Below are 18238 nucleotides of genomic sequence, written 5' to 3' on the forward strand. Positions count from 1 at the left end.
TCAAGGAGAGCAGAGTAAAGGAATGGAAAATGTAACATCAAGAACAATTTTTTAAAAATATGGAAGACATTACACTATGTGGGTTGAAGTGGTAGTATTAGAATAAGTCAGTTGAAAAGTTTAAAAATAGCTGTCAGAGAGAGTGAATGTTTGAAACAGATTTTGGGCTGGTAATTACAAGGTTTATGTATCAGGGTGTGAATAAATGAAGGAATTTGGAAGAGAAAGATAATTTGAAATGAGATTAAGGAATTGAGAATTAAGATGTATTATTATAAGGATGCTGAGATCACCAACAATGGTGACAGGTGTAGTGGAGGAGAGAAAGTTAGTGGGCAAAGTGTTTTGATCTTTAGTCTACTCAAGGAGAGGAAATTGGTAAATAATAGAACAAGAATACCTGGTGGGTGGTTCAGTCTTTAAAGTGCTTTAAAGGAGCTGGGGGCTTTGATAATGGAAAATAATGGACTGTGAGGGAAGACAAAACAAGAACAAAGACAAAGCAAGTGCTTTAAGGGAAAGCTGTATATTCATGGCATGGCTAAAGTGTTCATTTGAAGACAAAAGGTGAAAGGAATATTAAAACACGCTGAGGATAATATGGGGTATTTCTTATAAAGTTTCAAACAGTAAGGTGGAAAAGATTTGGGTGTTAAGAAAAGAGTGGGGAATGAAATCCAATTGGGAGACATATAGATCTGGATAAGAGTTCAGCTGATGATTGATGCCCTGGAAAGACTGGACTTCTGGACCTGAGTGAAGTAACCGAAGATGTAAGACAAATTGGAATTGGTCCTAAATAACCTCTTAGGAGAAGGTGGATAATTTTGCTAATGGAAATTGGTTTCTATGAAGACAGTTCTAGTGGTAAGAAAAATATTGCCATGTTAGTACAGGAAGTGATCTTGTTTCCCTTAAATTCTGCTGGAGGCCTGTATGGAGGGGATAATTTTCTTAAGAGCACATGAGATTTTTTTTTTAATATGAAATTTATTGTCAAATTGGTTTCCATACAACACCCAGAAGAGCACATGAAATTTTGAAGGTTCACTTAAGTCAGAGACACATAGAGCTCTGCAGATCTCCTTTACAGACAACAATGTATGGTGTTGCAGCCAAAGAGTTATGATCTTACTAGGATTACTATATTATAGAATTATAGCTTGGAAATTACCGTAAGAAAATCTGAAAGATCATTACTGAGAATGAGGTCAGGAAAGAATTCTCAGGATATAATGATATATAGGTTGAGCCTAAAGAAGCATAGGAGTTAGGTGAGCAGAGTGAGTGATGTAAAGAGGTAGAGCACAGACACTAGATACATAGATACTAGATGTATCTGAGATAATGAATGAAGGCTACTGTGGCTGGAGTCTAATGAGAAAGGGGACAGGTAGCTAAGGAAGGGTTGTAAAACCTTTCAGGAGCTAGACTAGGTAGGACTTTCTAGTTTTGATTTTATCGTTATGTGATCTGATTTATATTTTTTAAAAACATTACTCTCTTGTGTCAAAACCATTTAGAAGGGTAGTGCAATACCCCAAATTAGAGACACTATAGGTTTAAAGTGTTGCTAGTGGATATTGTGAGAGCACACAGAATCAAGAGATATTTAGTTAGAAGAAATCTTCAGGAAAAACTTGATTGTATGGTAGTCACAGCATAGAGTAGCCCCTAGAATGTTTTCTAGCCTTCTGACTGGAGCTATTCACAAACTTCTACTTTGAAATCTTCTGTCTGCACTTCAAAATGCAGCAGTGTAGTTTTTTCATTTCTCCTAATTTTCCTTCCATAAAAATGATCTCTTATTGAGAACTTAGTATAATGTAATTGTATTCAGTATTCCAAATCTTCTCAACAATCTTATCAGTCTGGTAAAGTAATGTGCTTAAGACAAAAGCTGGCATCAAAACCATGGTCTAAGTGATTCCAGTTCTTCCAATCATTCCCTATACTAAATTCCCTCCCATTTCCCTTCTCTTCCCTTCTATCTGAACCAATCTACAGCTTTCTTTTCCCTCATTACCAAATCCAGTGATCAATTCTGAGTCCTCAACTTACTCATGTTCCCTGATATGAAAGATGCTGCCCTTTCGTAAATACCTTTTTCCACTTGGCTTCTGAGATACCACATTTTCTTTATTTTCCTATTAGCTCACTAGCTATTCCTTCTCAGTCTCCTTTGCAGAATCTTCCCCTTCTTTCTAACTAAAATACAGAGTGGATTAGGGTTTTTCTCTTTTTTAACTGTTATATAACTTCATAAATTATTTCTTCTAAGTTTTAAATTCTATTTATATGTATATTATTTCTTTCCAGGTCATTTCTTGATTTCTTCCGATTTCTAATAGATATCCCTAAAGTATCATGAGCAAAACAGAACTCTTGAATACCTGTCTTTCCTAACAAAGAAAAAGATATTCAGTTGCTCAGGCATAAATCTAAGAAGTTATTCTGGATTTCTCTTTCATCATATACCACTTCCAATTAATTAGCAAGAGGTACTACCTTTAAAATCTGATCAGAATCTGGGGTGCCTGGGTGGCCCAGTCGGTTAAGCGTCCGGCTTTGGCTCAGGTCATGATGTTGCAGTTCTTGGGTTCAAGCCCCATGTCAGCTCTGTACTCACAGCTCAAAGCCTGGAGCCTCCTTCCGATTCTGTGTCTCCCTCTTTCTCTGCCCCTCTCAGCTAATTCGCTCTTTCTCTCTCTCTCTCTCAAAAATGAATGAACATTAAAGAAAATTTTTTTAAAAATCTGATCTGAATCTGACTCTTTCATGTCACCTTTACTTATAAGCTACTGCCCTCACCTAAACCACCATAATTTCTAATGTGGACTAAAAATGGCTTTCCAACTGGTCTTCCTGCTTCACTCTTGCTCCCATTTTATTTCCTATACAGTATCCAGAGTAGTCTTTGAAAATAACAAGTTCAGTCACATAACTCCCCTGCTCGAAATAATTCTTACCGTACTTTCAACATAATCTCAATTCTCCATCATGGCATACAAGTCCCTGCATGACCCAGCCCCACCTCCTCTCTCAGCTCATTTTCAATGTTTATGCTCCCTCACTCATCCCAGCCACACCTGTTTATCTGCTGATCCTTAAAAGCATCAAACTCATTCCTACCTCAGTTCCTTTGCAATTGCTAGTCTCTCTGCCTTACACACTCTTCTCTCAGAATTTGCACGACTTACTCCAGCACTTTAGTCATTTCTCTCCTCAAATGTCAGCATCTCAGAGGGCCATCCCTGACCACCCTCTATAAAACACCTCCTCCCATTACACCATTATTCTCCTCTGCTTTTTGTTTTACTTCATAACACTTATCACTCCTTCCTTCTACATTCTTATTTGTAACTATCTCTTCTGCTAGGAAAGAACAGATCTTTCCTAGGGATGGGGATAGGGAGTTTTTCTTGTTCACTCAAAACTTAGACCATAGAGGGTATTTTAAAAAAATATTTGTTAGATAAAGGCTCATACAGGTTTCATTGGATCAAAAATACAGGTAAAATTGTTATCACAGGAGAAGAAGGAAGGCTTTTCCCTGTTTGAAAATATAGGTGAATATGAAAGAAAAGCAAGGAAGTGGTAATTCGGGTAAAAAAAGGGGTTTCCTTTGGTAACTGATGCTAAAACAGTTTTACCTTCCAGCGTTCAAGCTTTTACTCCACATGCCTTGGTTTGATCTTTGAGGAGAACTGTTCAGCTAATATCTCAAAGTTGTAGCCAATGAATTAAGCGATTTGACTGTTCTCCACAATGGCCTCCCCTTGTTTGACCATCTCTTACTCACCTGAACTCTGACTTCTTGTCACATCCTGTACAACCTTCCAGGGCTCTTTCCCTTGTTTCAATAAGGAAAGTACATCTGTCTTAGAAATGGAAAATCCTGCTTATAAGAATGGAAATAGATATGGTTACACTCTGCTCATCCAAAATAAAATTGAACCCTTGTTCATAAAGGAAGAACGTCTGAAGAATACAGAAAGATTCACAGGAAGATTATCTGAAGAATAGAGACGATTAAGGTACTCAATGGAGCTGCCCATTTTAAAGTCTATAAGCAATAAATTACTTAGTTGGGAACAGGGATCTGAAATTCATCTAGGTACTTAAGACATTTCCTGAATTTCACAAAGATTGAAGTTGAATTATTGGGACCAAACTTACCCAGTGAGACCAGATTGTTATAGTTTTCCAACATCACATCTCTGTACAAATCCTTCTGTTCCAAGTCCAGGCATTCCCACTCCTCCTGAGAGAAGTCTATGGCCACATCCTTGAACAACACCAACCTCTGAAATGACAAGTCCAAGTGTTAATGGCAAAATAAAGAAAGTTTTTTTAGAAGTAATTGAGAGGAACACACACACACACACACACACACACACACACACACACAAGTAATGAGAGGAAGAGAAAATCAGTGTGGGTAAGTAATAGAAAGGAAGTGAGTGTGAAATACAGAGTATTTCAACAATTCTGAACATTCCTATTACTTACTCTTATTCATAGCCTCTTGGGAATAGCAATGGGAATGAACAAAACCCAGGTAAGTACAGTTTTCTGATTAAATAGAATAATGTATGCTAGCACATAACACATGCAAATCCTCGAATAAACTCAAAGTTCCTTCCTCCCCTTTCCCTTTAAAGAATGAAAAGAGAAAGAAAAGAAGAGAGGGAAAAAGAGAGGGCTGGAAGGAGAGGAGGAGGAAGACAAAAGAAAAAATAAACCTGATGGGCACATTCCAAAATGTCTTTTAAAATGTTTACCTTAGAAAATAAGATTTATATATAATTTCAGAATTTCTTTCTAAGTCAAGTTTCAGAATAATTTCGTAATAATATTCTTTCTTCCTAGTCCTGGAAAATCCTTTCATAGATAACATTTTTAGACTATGTAATATTCCATATTAAGATTGTCATCATTTTCATATTTTGCAGTAGTTTGCACTCTTCCTCTAACGATCTTCACAGCTCTGTTTCTGAAATTCTCAATCATTTAATCATCTGGCTGATCATATTTACCACTTATCATTGCTCACTGTACACTTCTGCTTATTATGAGCAACAGAAAGCTAATGAAAGATGAGCTACACTCACACAGATGTGGCCCTTGGCTTCTACATACTATTTAATTCAAAATGGACCCTGTCAATGGTATTAATCACTGAAGTATTCCCTTACACAATTCTCTCTCTGTCCTCAATCCTACATTTGATCACATTACCAATCTTAAAATCACAGATTAGAACTCACCACATTCTGAGACTAACACCAATTTCTGTCTTAATCAGAACATTCAGGTCAATGAGAAAGACCAAATTTTTCATGTGTAGTACCATCTCATCAAACCACATCCTGACTGGAGAGGTTTTATGCTTTCCTCAAATACATTTCCTGATTTGCAAATGTATCCCTAAAATATTGTTAGAGAAGTGGGGGGCAATTGAGAAACACCTGGGACCCATTCTCATCATTCACTAGAAGGGGAGTGAGCAGGAGAGCACTCAGTAAAGCAGAAAGTCTGGAGATAAGGATACTGAATATTCATATCCCAAAAAACAGTGATTGTTTGATATAAAGGGGAAGAAGAAACATGAACTCACACAAGGCATGGCTTAGAATTTCAATTTATGAGTCCTCCTCTGGCTTCTTCTCATGGAGAAGTGCAGTCCTGAGAAGACAGGGGAGGGGAAAGGAAACCATGAAAAGAGGCCTACTTCTAAATGACTAAGTGAAGTATTTCTTCCCCTTTTCATGGCACCTGGTCCCTTCCACACCCCAACTTATATACTGAGAAGATCTTCAGAAGTTTTTTTGTTTTTTTATAAATATGAAATTTATTGTCAAATTGGTTTCCATGCAACACCCAGTGCTCATCCCAACAGGTGCCCTCCTCAATACCCATCACCCACCCTCCCCTGCATCCCACTCCCCATCAACCCTCAGTTTGTTCTCAGTTTTTAAGAGTCTATTATGTTTTGGCTCCCTCCTTCTCTAACCTCTTTTTTTTTTTTTTTCTTCCCCTCCCCCATGGTCTTCTGTTAAGTTTCTCAGGATCCACATAAGAGTGAAAACATATGGTATCTGTCTTTCTCCGTATGACTTATTTCACTTAGCCTAACACTCTCCAGTTCCATCCACGTTGCTACAAGAGGCCATATTTCATTCTTTCTCATTGCCACGTAGTATTCCATTGTGTATCTAAACCACAATTCTTTATCCATTCATCAGTTGATGGACATTTAGGCTCTTTCCATAAAAAGATCTTCAGAAGTTTAAACAATCTCATCCCTTCCCTAATTCCAGATAACAGAAATGTAGAAGAATTAATTTATGCTAAGGCAGTATCCAATCCCCATGATGTTGTTAGGGTTCTCTGACCTGGCCTGAATGGCTCATCTTTTACAGCCTAGGGAACCCTGATGCAAATTTATCTAAGTAGTACCCACCTGAAGGACACTGATGGGGCCCTCAGGCCTGGAAATGGTGATCTTTGTAGGCCAATTCCTTGAAAAAACACTTTCCACGACTAAGATCTGCCTCTTCCCCCCAGGTCTCAACACACTAAATACATCAGGTGCTTCCCTGGCGCATTCTCACATTCATGTGCAAGAAGCATTCTGAATCCAAAGCATAGGTTTCATCCAGGCCACAGAAAGTGACATTACCCTCACCCAGTAACCAAGGAACAAATCCAAAGCATTCTCTAGCAGAAAACAACAGCCTGTTGCATGGAATCATGGCCTTAGCTGAACTCAGGAATTCTGGGGGCAGCAGCTCTCTGTTATCCTGCCTAACATCATCCGGTCTCCCAATGTCAGACTAAAGATGGTTTGAAAAAGTACCTGTACAACAAATAATTTCATCAAGCGCAAAGTATGTGCTCAATGCCTTATACACATTAACACTTAATTGATCAGCAAACAGGTCTGTGAATTTAACCACCACTACAACCATTCTCCACCCCTATTAGGTCGAACATCTTTCTTGTATTAGTTTCTTTTTCTAACAGCTTTATTGATATATAATTCACATTTCATAAACTCATCCCTTTTTTAAAAAAATTTATTTGTTTTGAGAGAGAGCAAGTGGGAAAGGGGCAGAGAGAAGGAGAGAGAGATTGCCAAGCAGGCTCTGCTCTGACAGCATGCTCGAACCCACTAACTGTGAGATCATGACCTGAGTTGAAATCAAGAGTTGGACACTTAACTGAATGAGCCATCCAGGTGCCCCATAAATTCATCTTTTTAAAAATATAAGCTATAGGTTTTTATTATATTCACAGAGGTGTGCAATCATTACCACTATCTGATTTTAGAGTATTTCATTATCCAAAAACAAAACCCATATGCATTAGCAATTACTTCCATTCTCATTTCCCCAGACCCTGACAACAACTAATCTATTCTGTCTATAAAATTGCCTATTCTAGATAGACATTTTGTATAAATTAAATTATATAATATGTGGTCTATTCTGGCTGGCTTCTTTCATATTATACATAGTATAATGTTTCAAGGTTCATTTATGTTTAGCATGGATGGGTACTTCATACCTGTATATTGCCAAACATTCCGTTGTATGGATACAACATCTTTTTTCCCCATTCATTAGTTGATGGACATTGCATTGTTTTCACTTTTGTTACTATAAATAATGCTATTAAGAACATTCAGGCACATGTTTCTGTGTGGAACACATTTCATTTCTCTTAGATATATACACTTAGGAGTGGATTTGCTGGGTCATATTGTAACTGGTAACTCTATGTTTAACATCTTCAGGAACTGCTAAACTCTGTTCCAAAACAACTGCATCATCTTTCGATTCTGACAAAAATATGTCAAGGTTCCAATTTTTCCACATCATCACCACCATTTGAGGTTATAGCCATTCTTATGAATTTGAAACAGTATGTCATTTTGATTTTGATGTGCATTTCCCGAATGATAATGAACACCTTTATGTGTATATTGACTATTTCTATTCCTTCTTCAGAAAAATATGTATTCAGATTCTATGCTCATTTAAAAAATCTGATTGTCTTTTTATTGTTGCTCTGTAATAATTTCTCATATATTTTAAGATACAATGTTTTAATGAACATATAATGTGCACATTTTGGGCACCTTTTGTGGGCTATATTTTCACTTATTTCATGGTGTCTTTTGAAGATCAAAAGTTTTTAACTTTGATTAAGTCCAATTTATGTTATTTTTTCTCCTTTGGTTGTTTGTGCTTTTGGTGTCACATGAAAGAAACCATTGTCTAACCTAAGCAACAGAGATCTCCTTTGTTTTCTTCTAAGAGTTTTAAGGTTTTAGCTTGTTTTCTTTTTAAGCTTTTATTTAAATTCCAGTTAGGTAACACACAGGGTAGTATCAGTTTCAGATACAGAATTCAGTCATTCATAACTTATATACAACAGCCGGTGTGCATCACAACAAGTGCCCAAAACACCCATCACCCATTTACCCATCCCCCAATCTACCACCCCTATAGTAACCCTCAGTTTGTTCTCTATTGTTAACAGTCTGTTTTCTGATTAGCCTTTTTTCTTTTATACCCTATGTTCATCTGTTTTCTTAAAGTCCACATATAAGTCAAATCATATGGCATGTCTTTCTCAGACTTACTTCGCTTAGTACGATACATTCTAGCTGCATCCATGTTGTTGCAAAAGGAAACATCCCATTCTTTTTTATGGCCGAGTAATATTCCATTGTATACATACACCACTTCTTTATCCATTCATCAGTGAATAGTCATTTGGGCTCTTTCCATAATTTGGTTAACGTTGATAATGCTGCTATAAACATTAGGATGCATGCATCCCTTCGAATCAGTATTTTTCTATACTTTGAGTAAATATCTAGTAGTGTACTGCTGGATGATGGTAGGGTAGTTCTATTTTTAACTTTTTGAGGAACCTCTACACTGTTTTCCAGAGTGTCTGCACCAGTTTGCATTCTCACCAACGAGAGTTCCCCTTTCTCTGCATCCTCGCCAACACCTGTTGTTTCCTGTGTTGTTGACTTTAGCCATTATGACAGATGTGAGGTGATATCTCATTATACTTCAGGTTTGTATTTCCTTAATGATCAATGATGTTGAGCACCTTTACACGTGTCTGCTAGCCATTTGTATCTCTTTGGAAAAACGTCTATTCATGTCTTCTGCCCATTTCTTAACAGGATTTTTTTTGGGGGGGGGGTGTTGAGTTTGATAGGTTCTTTATGGATTTTGGATACTAAACCCTTATCAAATATGTCATTTATAAGTATCATCTCCCATTCCTAAGCTTGCCTTTCAATTTTGTTAATTGTTTCCTTCACTGTGTAGAAGCTTCTTATTTTGATGAAGTCCCGATAGTTTGTTTCCCTTGCCTCAGGAGACATATCTAAGGAAGAAGTTGCCATGGCCAACATCAGAGAGGTTACTGCCTGTATTCTCCTCCAGGATTTTGATGCTTTCCTGTTCCACATTTATGTCTTCCATCCACTTGAATTTATTTTTGTGTATGGTATAAAAAGTGGTCTGGTTTCATTCTTCTGCATGTTGGCATCCAGTTTTTCCAAAACCATTTGGTGAAGAGACTTTTTTCCATTGGATATTCTTTCTTGCTTTGTTAAAGGTTAATTGACCATATAGTTGTGGGTTCATTTCTGGTTTTTCTACTCTGTTCCATTGATCTATGTGTCTGTTTTTGTGCCAATATCACACTGTCTTGATCACTACAGCTTAGTGATAGGGTTTTCTTAGTTTATTTATTTAAGACAGAGTGAGCAACAGAGTGAGCAACAAAGAGAGCGCACATGAGCATGAGTAGGGGAGAGGCAGACAGAGAGAGAGAGAAAGAGGGAGAGGAGAATCCCAAGCAGGCTCCACACTGTCAGTGCAGAGCCTGATGCAGGGCTTGAACTCACATTCAAGAGTCAGATGCTTAATTGACTGAGCCACCCAGGCACCCCTGTAATATAATTTGAAGTCTTGAGTTGTGATGCCTCCAGCTTTGCTTTTCTTTTTCAAGATTGCTTTGGCTATTTGGGATCTTTTGTGGTTCCACACAAATTTTAGGATTGTTTGTTCTAGCTCTGTGAAAAATGCTGGTGATATTTTAATAGGGATTGCATTAAAGGTGTAGATTGCTTTGGATATTATGGTGATTTTAACAATATTTGTTCTTCCAATACATGAATACGGCATGTTTTTCCATTTCTTTGCATCATCTTCAATTTCTTTCATCAGTGTTCTATAGTTTTCAGAGTATAGACCATTTACTTCGTTTAGGTTTATTCCTAGGTATCTTATGGGTTTTGGTCCAATTATAAATTGGATCAATTTAATGATATCTCTCTCTGCTACTTCATTATTGGTATGAAAATGCAACAGATTTCTGTACATTGATTTTGTATCCTGCAACTTTGCTGAACTCATATAACAGTTCTAGCAATTTTTTGTGTGTGGAATCTTTTGGGTGTTCTACATAGAGTATCATGTCATCTGCAAATAGGGAAAGTTTTACTTCTTCCTTGCTGATATGGATGCCTTTTATTTCCTTTTGTTGTCTGATTTCTGGGGTTAGGACTTCCAGTACTATGTTAAATAACAGTAGTGAGAGTGGACATCCCTACCTTGTTCATGACCATAGAGGAAAAGCTCTCAGTTTTTCCCCATTGAGGATGAGGACTCTGTGTCCCACACATAGTGTAAAACCCTGACACCTGGGTTAAATTACTGAAAATTCTAGTAAAAGAGGGCAGTTTTATCCTTGACACTGTCAAGAAACCACAGTTAGGGGTTCCAGTCCAAGATGGCAAGGTAGGAAGAAGACCCTGAACTCATCCCTTCCACAGAATACACCCAATTACACCTATCATAGAGAAATTCCTCCTGAAGAAGACCTGAGAAACAACTAAACAGATTCTGTACAACAAAATACAGAGAGAACAGCACAAGAGAATAAGATAGATAGAGACATGGTGACAAAGGGAACCCCCACCCCTGATGCTGTGAACTGCAGTGGGAAGGGATAACACTGAAGGGCCAGTGAACAGATTCATCTGACCTTGCGCACAGGATAATCCAACTGCAGTTTAAGAGAAATGCTGTACTTGTTTTGGCAGCACATATACTAAAATTGGAATGATATAGAGAAGATTCAAATGGCCCCCACACAAGGATGATGTGAAGTTTCTATATTTTTAGTCTTGTTTCCTCTACTAAATTTACTGCAGTGGGAAACAAGAGCTACATCAATAAATGCCATCTGGTCACTGTGAAAAAAAAATAATAAAAAATAGAAGAGTAATGGGGCACCTGGGTGGCTCAGTCGGTTGAGTGTCCAATTTCGGTTCAGGTCGTGATCTTGTGGCTTGTGAGTTCAAGCCCCACGTTGGGCTCTGTGCTGGAAGTTCAGAGCCTGGAGCCTGCTTTGGATTCTGTGTCTCCCTCTCTCTGCCCCTCCCCTGCTTACACTCCGTCTCTCTCTCTCAAAAATAAATAAACTTAAAAAAATAGAAATAAAAGAGTAACTACTTTATAAAAGCAAGCCCCAGAACACCAACAAATGGTAGAAAATCTTCTGGAACTCTCTCTGGGTCAAAGGGACTGGAAAGCAATAGGGTTTACACTCCCCTATCCACCTTGAAAAACTGGAGGAGGGTCCAGACACCAGAGCCAGCCTCCTTCAGTGAGCCCTGGGTGCCCTAGTCCACACCAGCCCCAGTTGTACTGGGGCACAGGGGGGGAAAAGCCTGGTTTAAAAGAACTAGCAAATAAAAAGTCCAGCCTTAAAATTCTGCCAAAAGGCAAGGATGCTGCTGGAACTGTCCCCACATGGGAGGAGCTAATGGACAATCTAAGTGCCCTACCTGCCTGCCACCTCAGTAAGCCCTAGGTCCCTAGCCCACACCGGCCCCAGCCATTCCACCAAGGTGGCCACAGAGTAATGCACACTAGGACACCAGTTAGTGCTCCCTACAGCTCCAGCCTTCATGCCAAGGTGACACAGCAGGCCCACACCACTTTTGCCTCAGATGGCTTACCTACAGTATCCCCAGGGCAGAGAGCTCTGGAAACTCCTACCTGAGTTCGCTTTAGATTCAGCCAACCTGCCAGGGTGCCCCCTGCATAGTGTACCCTGGGAACTCCTGGCCCATGCCTGCATTGGTTCCCACCACTGTGCCAGGGCAAACCCTGTGCTGCATACAGTGAGACACCCTAGCTTGCACCTAATTCAGGTTCAGTTATCCTGCCAGGTTGTCCTTAGTATGGAGAACCCTGGGACACTCCAACTTGTGGCCACATCAGCTTCAACTGTTCTACCAGGACACATTTTGCATGGAAAGCCCAAAGACCCCATTGGGCTATGACTTGCCTTAACTCCAGCTACCCCTCTGGAGCACAGTCTGTACAGAGTCCTGGAACACCCTGGTTTACACCCACATCAGCTTCAGCTATCCTGCCAGTATACCCTCTGCACAGAGCCCAGGGACCTCCCAGCCCACACACTGTCTCAGCTCCAGCTGCCCCACCAGGGCACCCCCAGCCCAGAGCACACTGGGATTTACTAGCCTGAACCCATTTCAGTTTTAGTTGACCTGCCAGGACGCCCTCAGTGCTTAGAACCCTGAGAACATCTGGGCTCCACCCACTTTAGCCTTAACTGTCCTGCCAGGGTGCCCTCAGTTCTTAGAACCCCGAGACCCACCCCCACCCAGCCTGTACCCACTTCAGCTTTAGCTACTCTGCGAGAATGCCTGCTGCACAGAAAGCCCCAGGACCTTCCAGCCTGCACCCTGCCTCAGTTCTAGCCACCCTGCCAGGACACCCTCCCCACAGAGAGCCTTGTGACACCCCAGCTTGCACCCACGTTAGCCTTAACTGTCCTGCCTGGACAAGAGCTGTGTGGAGCATCCGGGGACCACACTGATCTGCACCCACTTCAGCCTTAGCCGTTCAGCCAGAATGCTCACTGCATGGAGGGGACTCCCAAGCCCATGCAAGCCACAATTCCAGCCAGCCAGCAAAAGTCACCAAACACACACAATCTATAAAGGGGACAACCATACACAAGACCATTCCTTCAAGTTTAAGTAGCTGTTCTGCCTAATCCATAGAAACAAACACAGAAAGTCAAGCAACATGGGGAGATAGATGAATATGCTCCAAAAGAAAGAACAAAACAAAACCTCATACAAGGAACTAAATGAATTGGAGATAAAAAATATGCCTGAAAAAGAATTTAAAGTAATGATCAAAAAGATGCTCACCCGGCTGGAGAGAAGAGTGGAAGAACTCAGTGAGATCTTCAATAAAAAGACAGGAAATATAAATAAGAACTAATCAGAGTTGAAGAATAGAATAAGTGAAATGAAAAACACACTACAGGGAATCAACAGATTGGCAGATGCAGAAGAATCTATCAGCAATCTGGAAGACAGGCTAATAGAAAGCACTCAACTGAACAGCAAAAAAAGAATGGGGGAAAAATGAGGAAGTTTAAGGAATCTCTTGGATAACATCAAGCAAACAAACGTTCACATTATAGCGGTCCCAGAAGAAGAGAGAAAGCTTATTTGAAGAAATAATAACTGAAAACTTCCCTAACACAAGGAAGGAAACAGACATCTAGGTTCAAGAACCAAAAAGAGAACCAAAAAAGATGAACCCAAGGAGCTCCACACCAAATGTTTATTTACTTTTATTTTTGAGAGAGACAGAACGTGCATATGCATGTGTGCAAGCAAGGGTGAGGCAGAGAGAGAGGGAGACAGAGAATCTGAAGCAGATTCCAGGCTCCGAGGTGTCAGCACAGAGCCTGACACAGGGCTCAAACTCACAAACCGTGAGATGACTTGAGCCAAAGTCGGATCTTAACCGACTAAGCCACCGAGACACTTGATAAAGAGAATTTTAAAAGCAGCAAGAATGGGCGCCTGGGTAGCTCAGTCAGTTAAGCGTCTGACTTCCGCTCAGGTCATGATCTCATGGTCTGTGAGTTCAAGCCCTGCATTGGGCTCTGAACTGATAGCTCAGACCATGGAGCCTGCTTCGGATTCTCCCTGTCTCTCTGCCCCTCCCCCACTCATACACTGTCTCTCAAAAATGAATAAATGTTAAAAAAAAATTAAAAAGCATCAAGAGAAGCTGAAAGTTATGAACAAGGGAAACCCAATAAACCTATCAGCTGATTTTTCAGCAGAAACTCTGCAGGCCAGAAGGGAATAGCAGCATATATTCAAAGTGCTGAAAGGAAAAAAGGAACAACCAAAAATACTCTGCCTGGCAAAGTGATCATTCAGATTTGAAAGAGAGGTAAAGAGTTTCCCTGATATGGGGTGCCTGGGTAGCTCAGCTGGTTAAGCCTTTGACTCTTGATTTTGGCTCCATTCATGATCACACAGTTCATGAGGTCAAGCCCCCAGTGGGGCTTTGACAGACAACACACAGGGCCTGGCTACGACTCTCTCTCTCTGCCCTTCCCCTGCTCATGTGCATGTTCTCCCTCTCGCTCTCAAAATAAATAAAGAAAGAAAAAGGAAAAAAAAGTTTCCCTGACAAACAAAAGTTAAAGTGTAAGGGTTAAATTGTAGTGTAGGGCTAACACTTAGCTTGAAAAATAACAGCTTTGTTCTGACACTGAAGGTCAAAAGATAACAGCCTTGTTTTTACTCTTGTAAATCACGCTTCATACTCTTGTGAATCAGGCTTTACCAATGAAGGAAACAAAAGCTCAAAGAAAAGAGCATCAAAGACAAGGTCAAGGAGATCCACTGGTTGCGACTTAGCGGCAGAAAGTCTAAAATAATTACCTCATTCCATAACTGTTTCTGACTCATCTGGCAACTGTTTCTAACTCATCTGGGAACTGTTTCTAACTCATCTGGGAACTGTATCTCTGTTCTGTTCCCAGATAATGATAATACGATGTGATCGGCTTTAAAAATTCTGTACCCGGGCTGTTTGGGGCCACACTCTTATCAAGAGCGTTGGTCCCATTCGGTCGGCCTTGCCTCTCATTGTAATAAACTTTGTTGTGACTATCTCTGGTGCCCGTAGCATTCTGTTTCAGGAGTCGTGTGGATGCAACAAAAGCACTTCAGCATTTAACTAGCCTTGCAAGAAATGTTAAAGAGACTTTATTAAGTGGAAAAGAAACCATCATAATTAGATGCAAGAAAATTATGAATAAAAAAGATAAAAAATGACAGCATATACATAAAACCTGGAGTGAGGAGTAAAACGAAAACTAGTTTGTTTTTTTTCTTAGAATGTGTTAGAACTTGATAGGCTGGAAGATAGTGACGTAGGAGGACGCTGGGCTCACCGCATCCTGCTGATCACTTAGATTCCACCCACACCTGCCTAAATAACCCAGAAAACCACCAGAAGACTAGCAGAATGGATTCTCCGGAGCCAAGCGTAGACGAGAGGCCCACGGGAGAGGGTAGGAAGGATGGAGAGGAGGTGCGCACTACACGGGCTAGCGGAGGGAGCCAGGGCCGAGAGGCAGCCCGCCGGAAAAGCAAAGCCCCCAAGTCTGGCTTGCAAAAGCTGAGGGGCCTGACGGAGTGTGTTCTGACAGCAAGCGGGACTTAACATCTGGAAGGTTATAAGTTAACAGCTCTGCTCAGAGAGTGGCAGGGATGGAGGGCAACGGGAGGGAGAGTTGTTGAGCCCCAGATGACAGAGCTCAGCTTGGCGGGGAACAAAGACGCTCGCCAGCGCCATCTCCCTCGCCCATCCCCCAGCCAAAATCCCAAAGGGAACCAGTTCCCGTCAGGGAACTTGCTTGCACCGCGCAAACACCCAACGCTGTGCTTCTGCGGATCCATCCCTCCAGTGGCGGGTCTGACTCCCTCCCGGTGCCGCAGGGCCCCTCCCGAAGCAGACCACCGAAGGATAAGCGAGCTGAGCCTGCCCCTCCCGCCCCCGTGCACCTTGCTGATCCACCCCAGCTAATACGCCAGATCCCCAGCACCACAAGCCTGGCAGTGTACAAGTAGCCCAGATGGGCTACGCCACCCAACAGTGAATCCCGCCTGTAGGAGAGGGGAAGAGAAGGTACACACCAGTCTGACTGTGGCCCCAGCAGTGGGCTGGGAGCAGACATCAGGTCTGACTGCGGCCTCACCCACCAATGCAAGTTATTCAAGACAGCACAGGGGAAGCGCCCTGCAGTTCCACACCACTCCAGGGACTATCTAAAATGATGAAACGGAAGAATTCCCCTCAAAAGAATCTCCAGGAAATAGTGACAGCTAACGAACTCATCAAAAACAATTTAAACAATATAACAGAAAGTGAATTTAGAATAATTGTCATAAAATTAATTGCTGGGCTTGAAAACAGTATAGAGGACATCAGAGAATCTATTGCTACAGAGATCAAGGGACTAAGGAACAGCCAGGAGGAGCTAAAAAAATGCTATCAATGAGCTGCAAAATAAAATGGAGACGACCACAGCTCGGATTGAAGAGGCAGAGGAGAGAATAGGTGAACTAGAAGATAAAATTATGGAAAAAGAAGAAGCTGAGAAAAAGAGAGATTAAAAAATCCAGGAGTATAAGGGGAAAATTAGAGAACTAAGTGATACACTAAAAAGAAATAATATACGCATAATTGGTATCCCAGAGGAGGAAGAGAGAGGGAAAGGTGCTGAAGGTGTACTTGAAGAAATAATAACTGAGAACGTCCCTGATCTGGGGAAGGAAAAAGGCATTGAAATCCAAGAGGCACAGAGAACTCCCTTCAGACATAACTTGAATCGATCTTCTGCATGACATATCATAGTGAAACTGGCAAAATACAAGGATAAAGAGAAAATTCTGAAAGCAGCTAGGGATAAACATGCTCTAACATATAAAGGGAGACCGATAAGACTCATGACCAATCTCTCTACTGAAACTTGGCAGGCCAGAAAGGAATGGCAGGAAATCTTCAATGTGATGAACAGAAAAAATATGCAGCTGAGAATCCTTTATCCAGCAAGTCTGTCATTTAGAATAGAAGGAGAGATAAAGGTCTTCCCAAACAAAAACTGAAGGAATTCGTCACCACTAAACCAGCCCTACAAGAGATCCTAAGGGGGATCCTGTGAAACAAAGTACCAGAGACATCGCTACAAGCATGAAACCTACAGACATCACAATGACTCTAACCCCATATCTTTCTATAATAACACTGAACGTAAATGGACTAAATGAGCCAACCAAAGACATAGGGTATCAGAATGGATTAAAAAAAAAATAAGACCCATCTATTTGCTGTCTACAAGAGACTCATTTTAGACCTGAGGACACCTTCAGATTGAAAGTGAGGGGATGGAGAACTATTTATCATGCTACTGGAACTCAAAAGAAAGCTGGAGTAGCCATACTTATATCAGACAAACTAGACTTTAAACTAAAGGCTGTAACAAGAGATGGAGAAGGCCATTATATAATAATTACAGGGTTTATCCATCAGGAAGAGCTAACAATTATAAATGTCTATGAGCCGAATACGGGAGCCCCCAAATATATGAAACAATTACTCACATACATAAGCAACCTTATTGATAAGAATGTGGTAATTGCAGGGGACTTTAATACCCCACTCACAGTGATGGATAGATCATCTAGACACATGGTCAATAAAGAAACAAGGGCCCTGAATGATACATTGGATCAGATGGACTTGACAGATATATTTAGAACTCTGCATCCCAAAGCAACAGAATATACTTTCTTCTCGAGTGCACATGGAACATTCTCCAAGATAGATCACATGCTGGGTCACAAAACAGCCCTTCATAAGTATACAAGAACTGAGATCATACTATGCATACTTTCAGACCACAATGCTATGAAGCTTGAAATCAACCACAGGAAAAAGTCTGGAAAACCTCCAAAAGCATGGAGGTTAAAGAACACCCTACTAAAGAATGAATGGGTCAACCAGGCAATTAGAGAAGAAATTAAAAAATATATGGAAACAAACGAAAATGAAAATACAACAATCCAAACGCTTTGGGATGCAGCGAAGGCAGTCCTGAGAGGAAAATACATTGCAATCCAGGCCTATCTCAAGAAACAAGAAAAATCCCAAATACAAAATCTAACAGCACACCTAAAGGAAATAGAAGCAGAACAGCAAAGACACCCTAAACCCAGCAGAAGAAGAGAAATAATAAAGATCAGAGCAGAAATAAACAATATAGAATCTAAAAAAACTAT

The 18238-nt window shown here is 40.6% G+C and overlaps 1 protein-coding gene and 1 non-coding gene across 3 annotated transcripts in view; one reads left to right on the forward strand and one right to left on the reverse strand.

The window, feature by feature from the left end:
• Positions 1-18238, reverse strand: part of LOC132690962 (uncharacterized) — a 66639-nt gene that overhangs the window by 19255 nt on the left and 29146 nt on the right. Inside the window, exons 2-4 of one of the 2 annotated variants that reach the window (XM_078439036.1) lie at positions 5621-5688; positions 4180-4306; positions 3803-3901 (exon numbers count right to left, since the gene is read on the reverse strand). In XM_078439036.1, coding sequence (XP_078295162.1) covers positions 3803-3901; positions 4180-4306; positions 5621-5629 — 235 coding nt within the window. In that variant the 5' untranslated portion in view covers positions 5630-5688. The remainder of the gene's footprint in view (positions 1-3802; positions 3902-4179; positions 4307-5620; positions 5689-18238) is intronic. The other variant, XM_078439037.1, reaches the window with a different exon arrangement.
• On the forward strand, positions 11128-11234 carry LOC132691410 (U6 spliceosomal RNA). The gene has a single exon (XR_009615761.1). It is a non-coding gene; the product is annotated as a U6 spliceosomal RNA (small nuclear RNA).

The sequence above is a fragment of the Panthera onca genome, chromosome E2 (genome assembly GCF_046562875.1).
Source record: "Panthera onca isolate mPanOnc1 chromosome E2, mPanOnc1 haplotype 2, whole genome shotgun sequence".
Taxonomy (NCBI): domain Eukaryota; kingdom Metazoa; phylum Chordata; class Mammalia; order Carnivora; family Felidae; genus Panthera; species Panthera onca.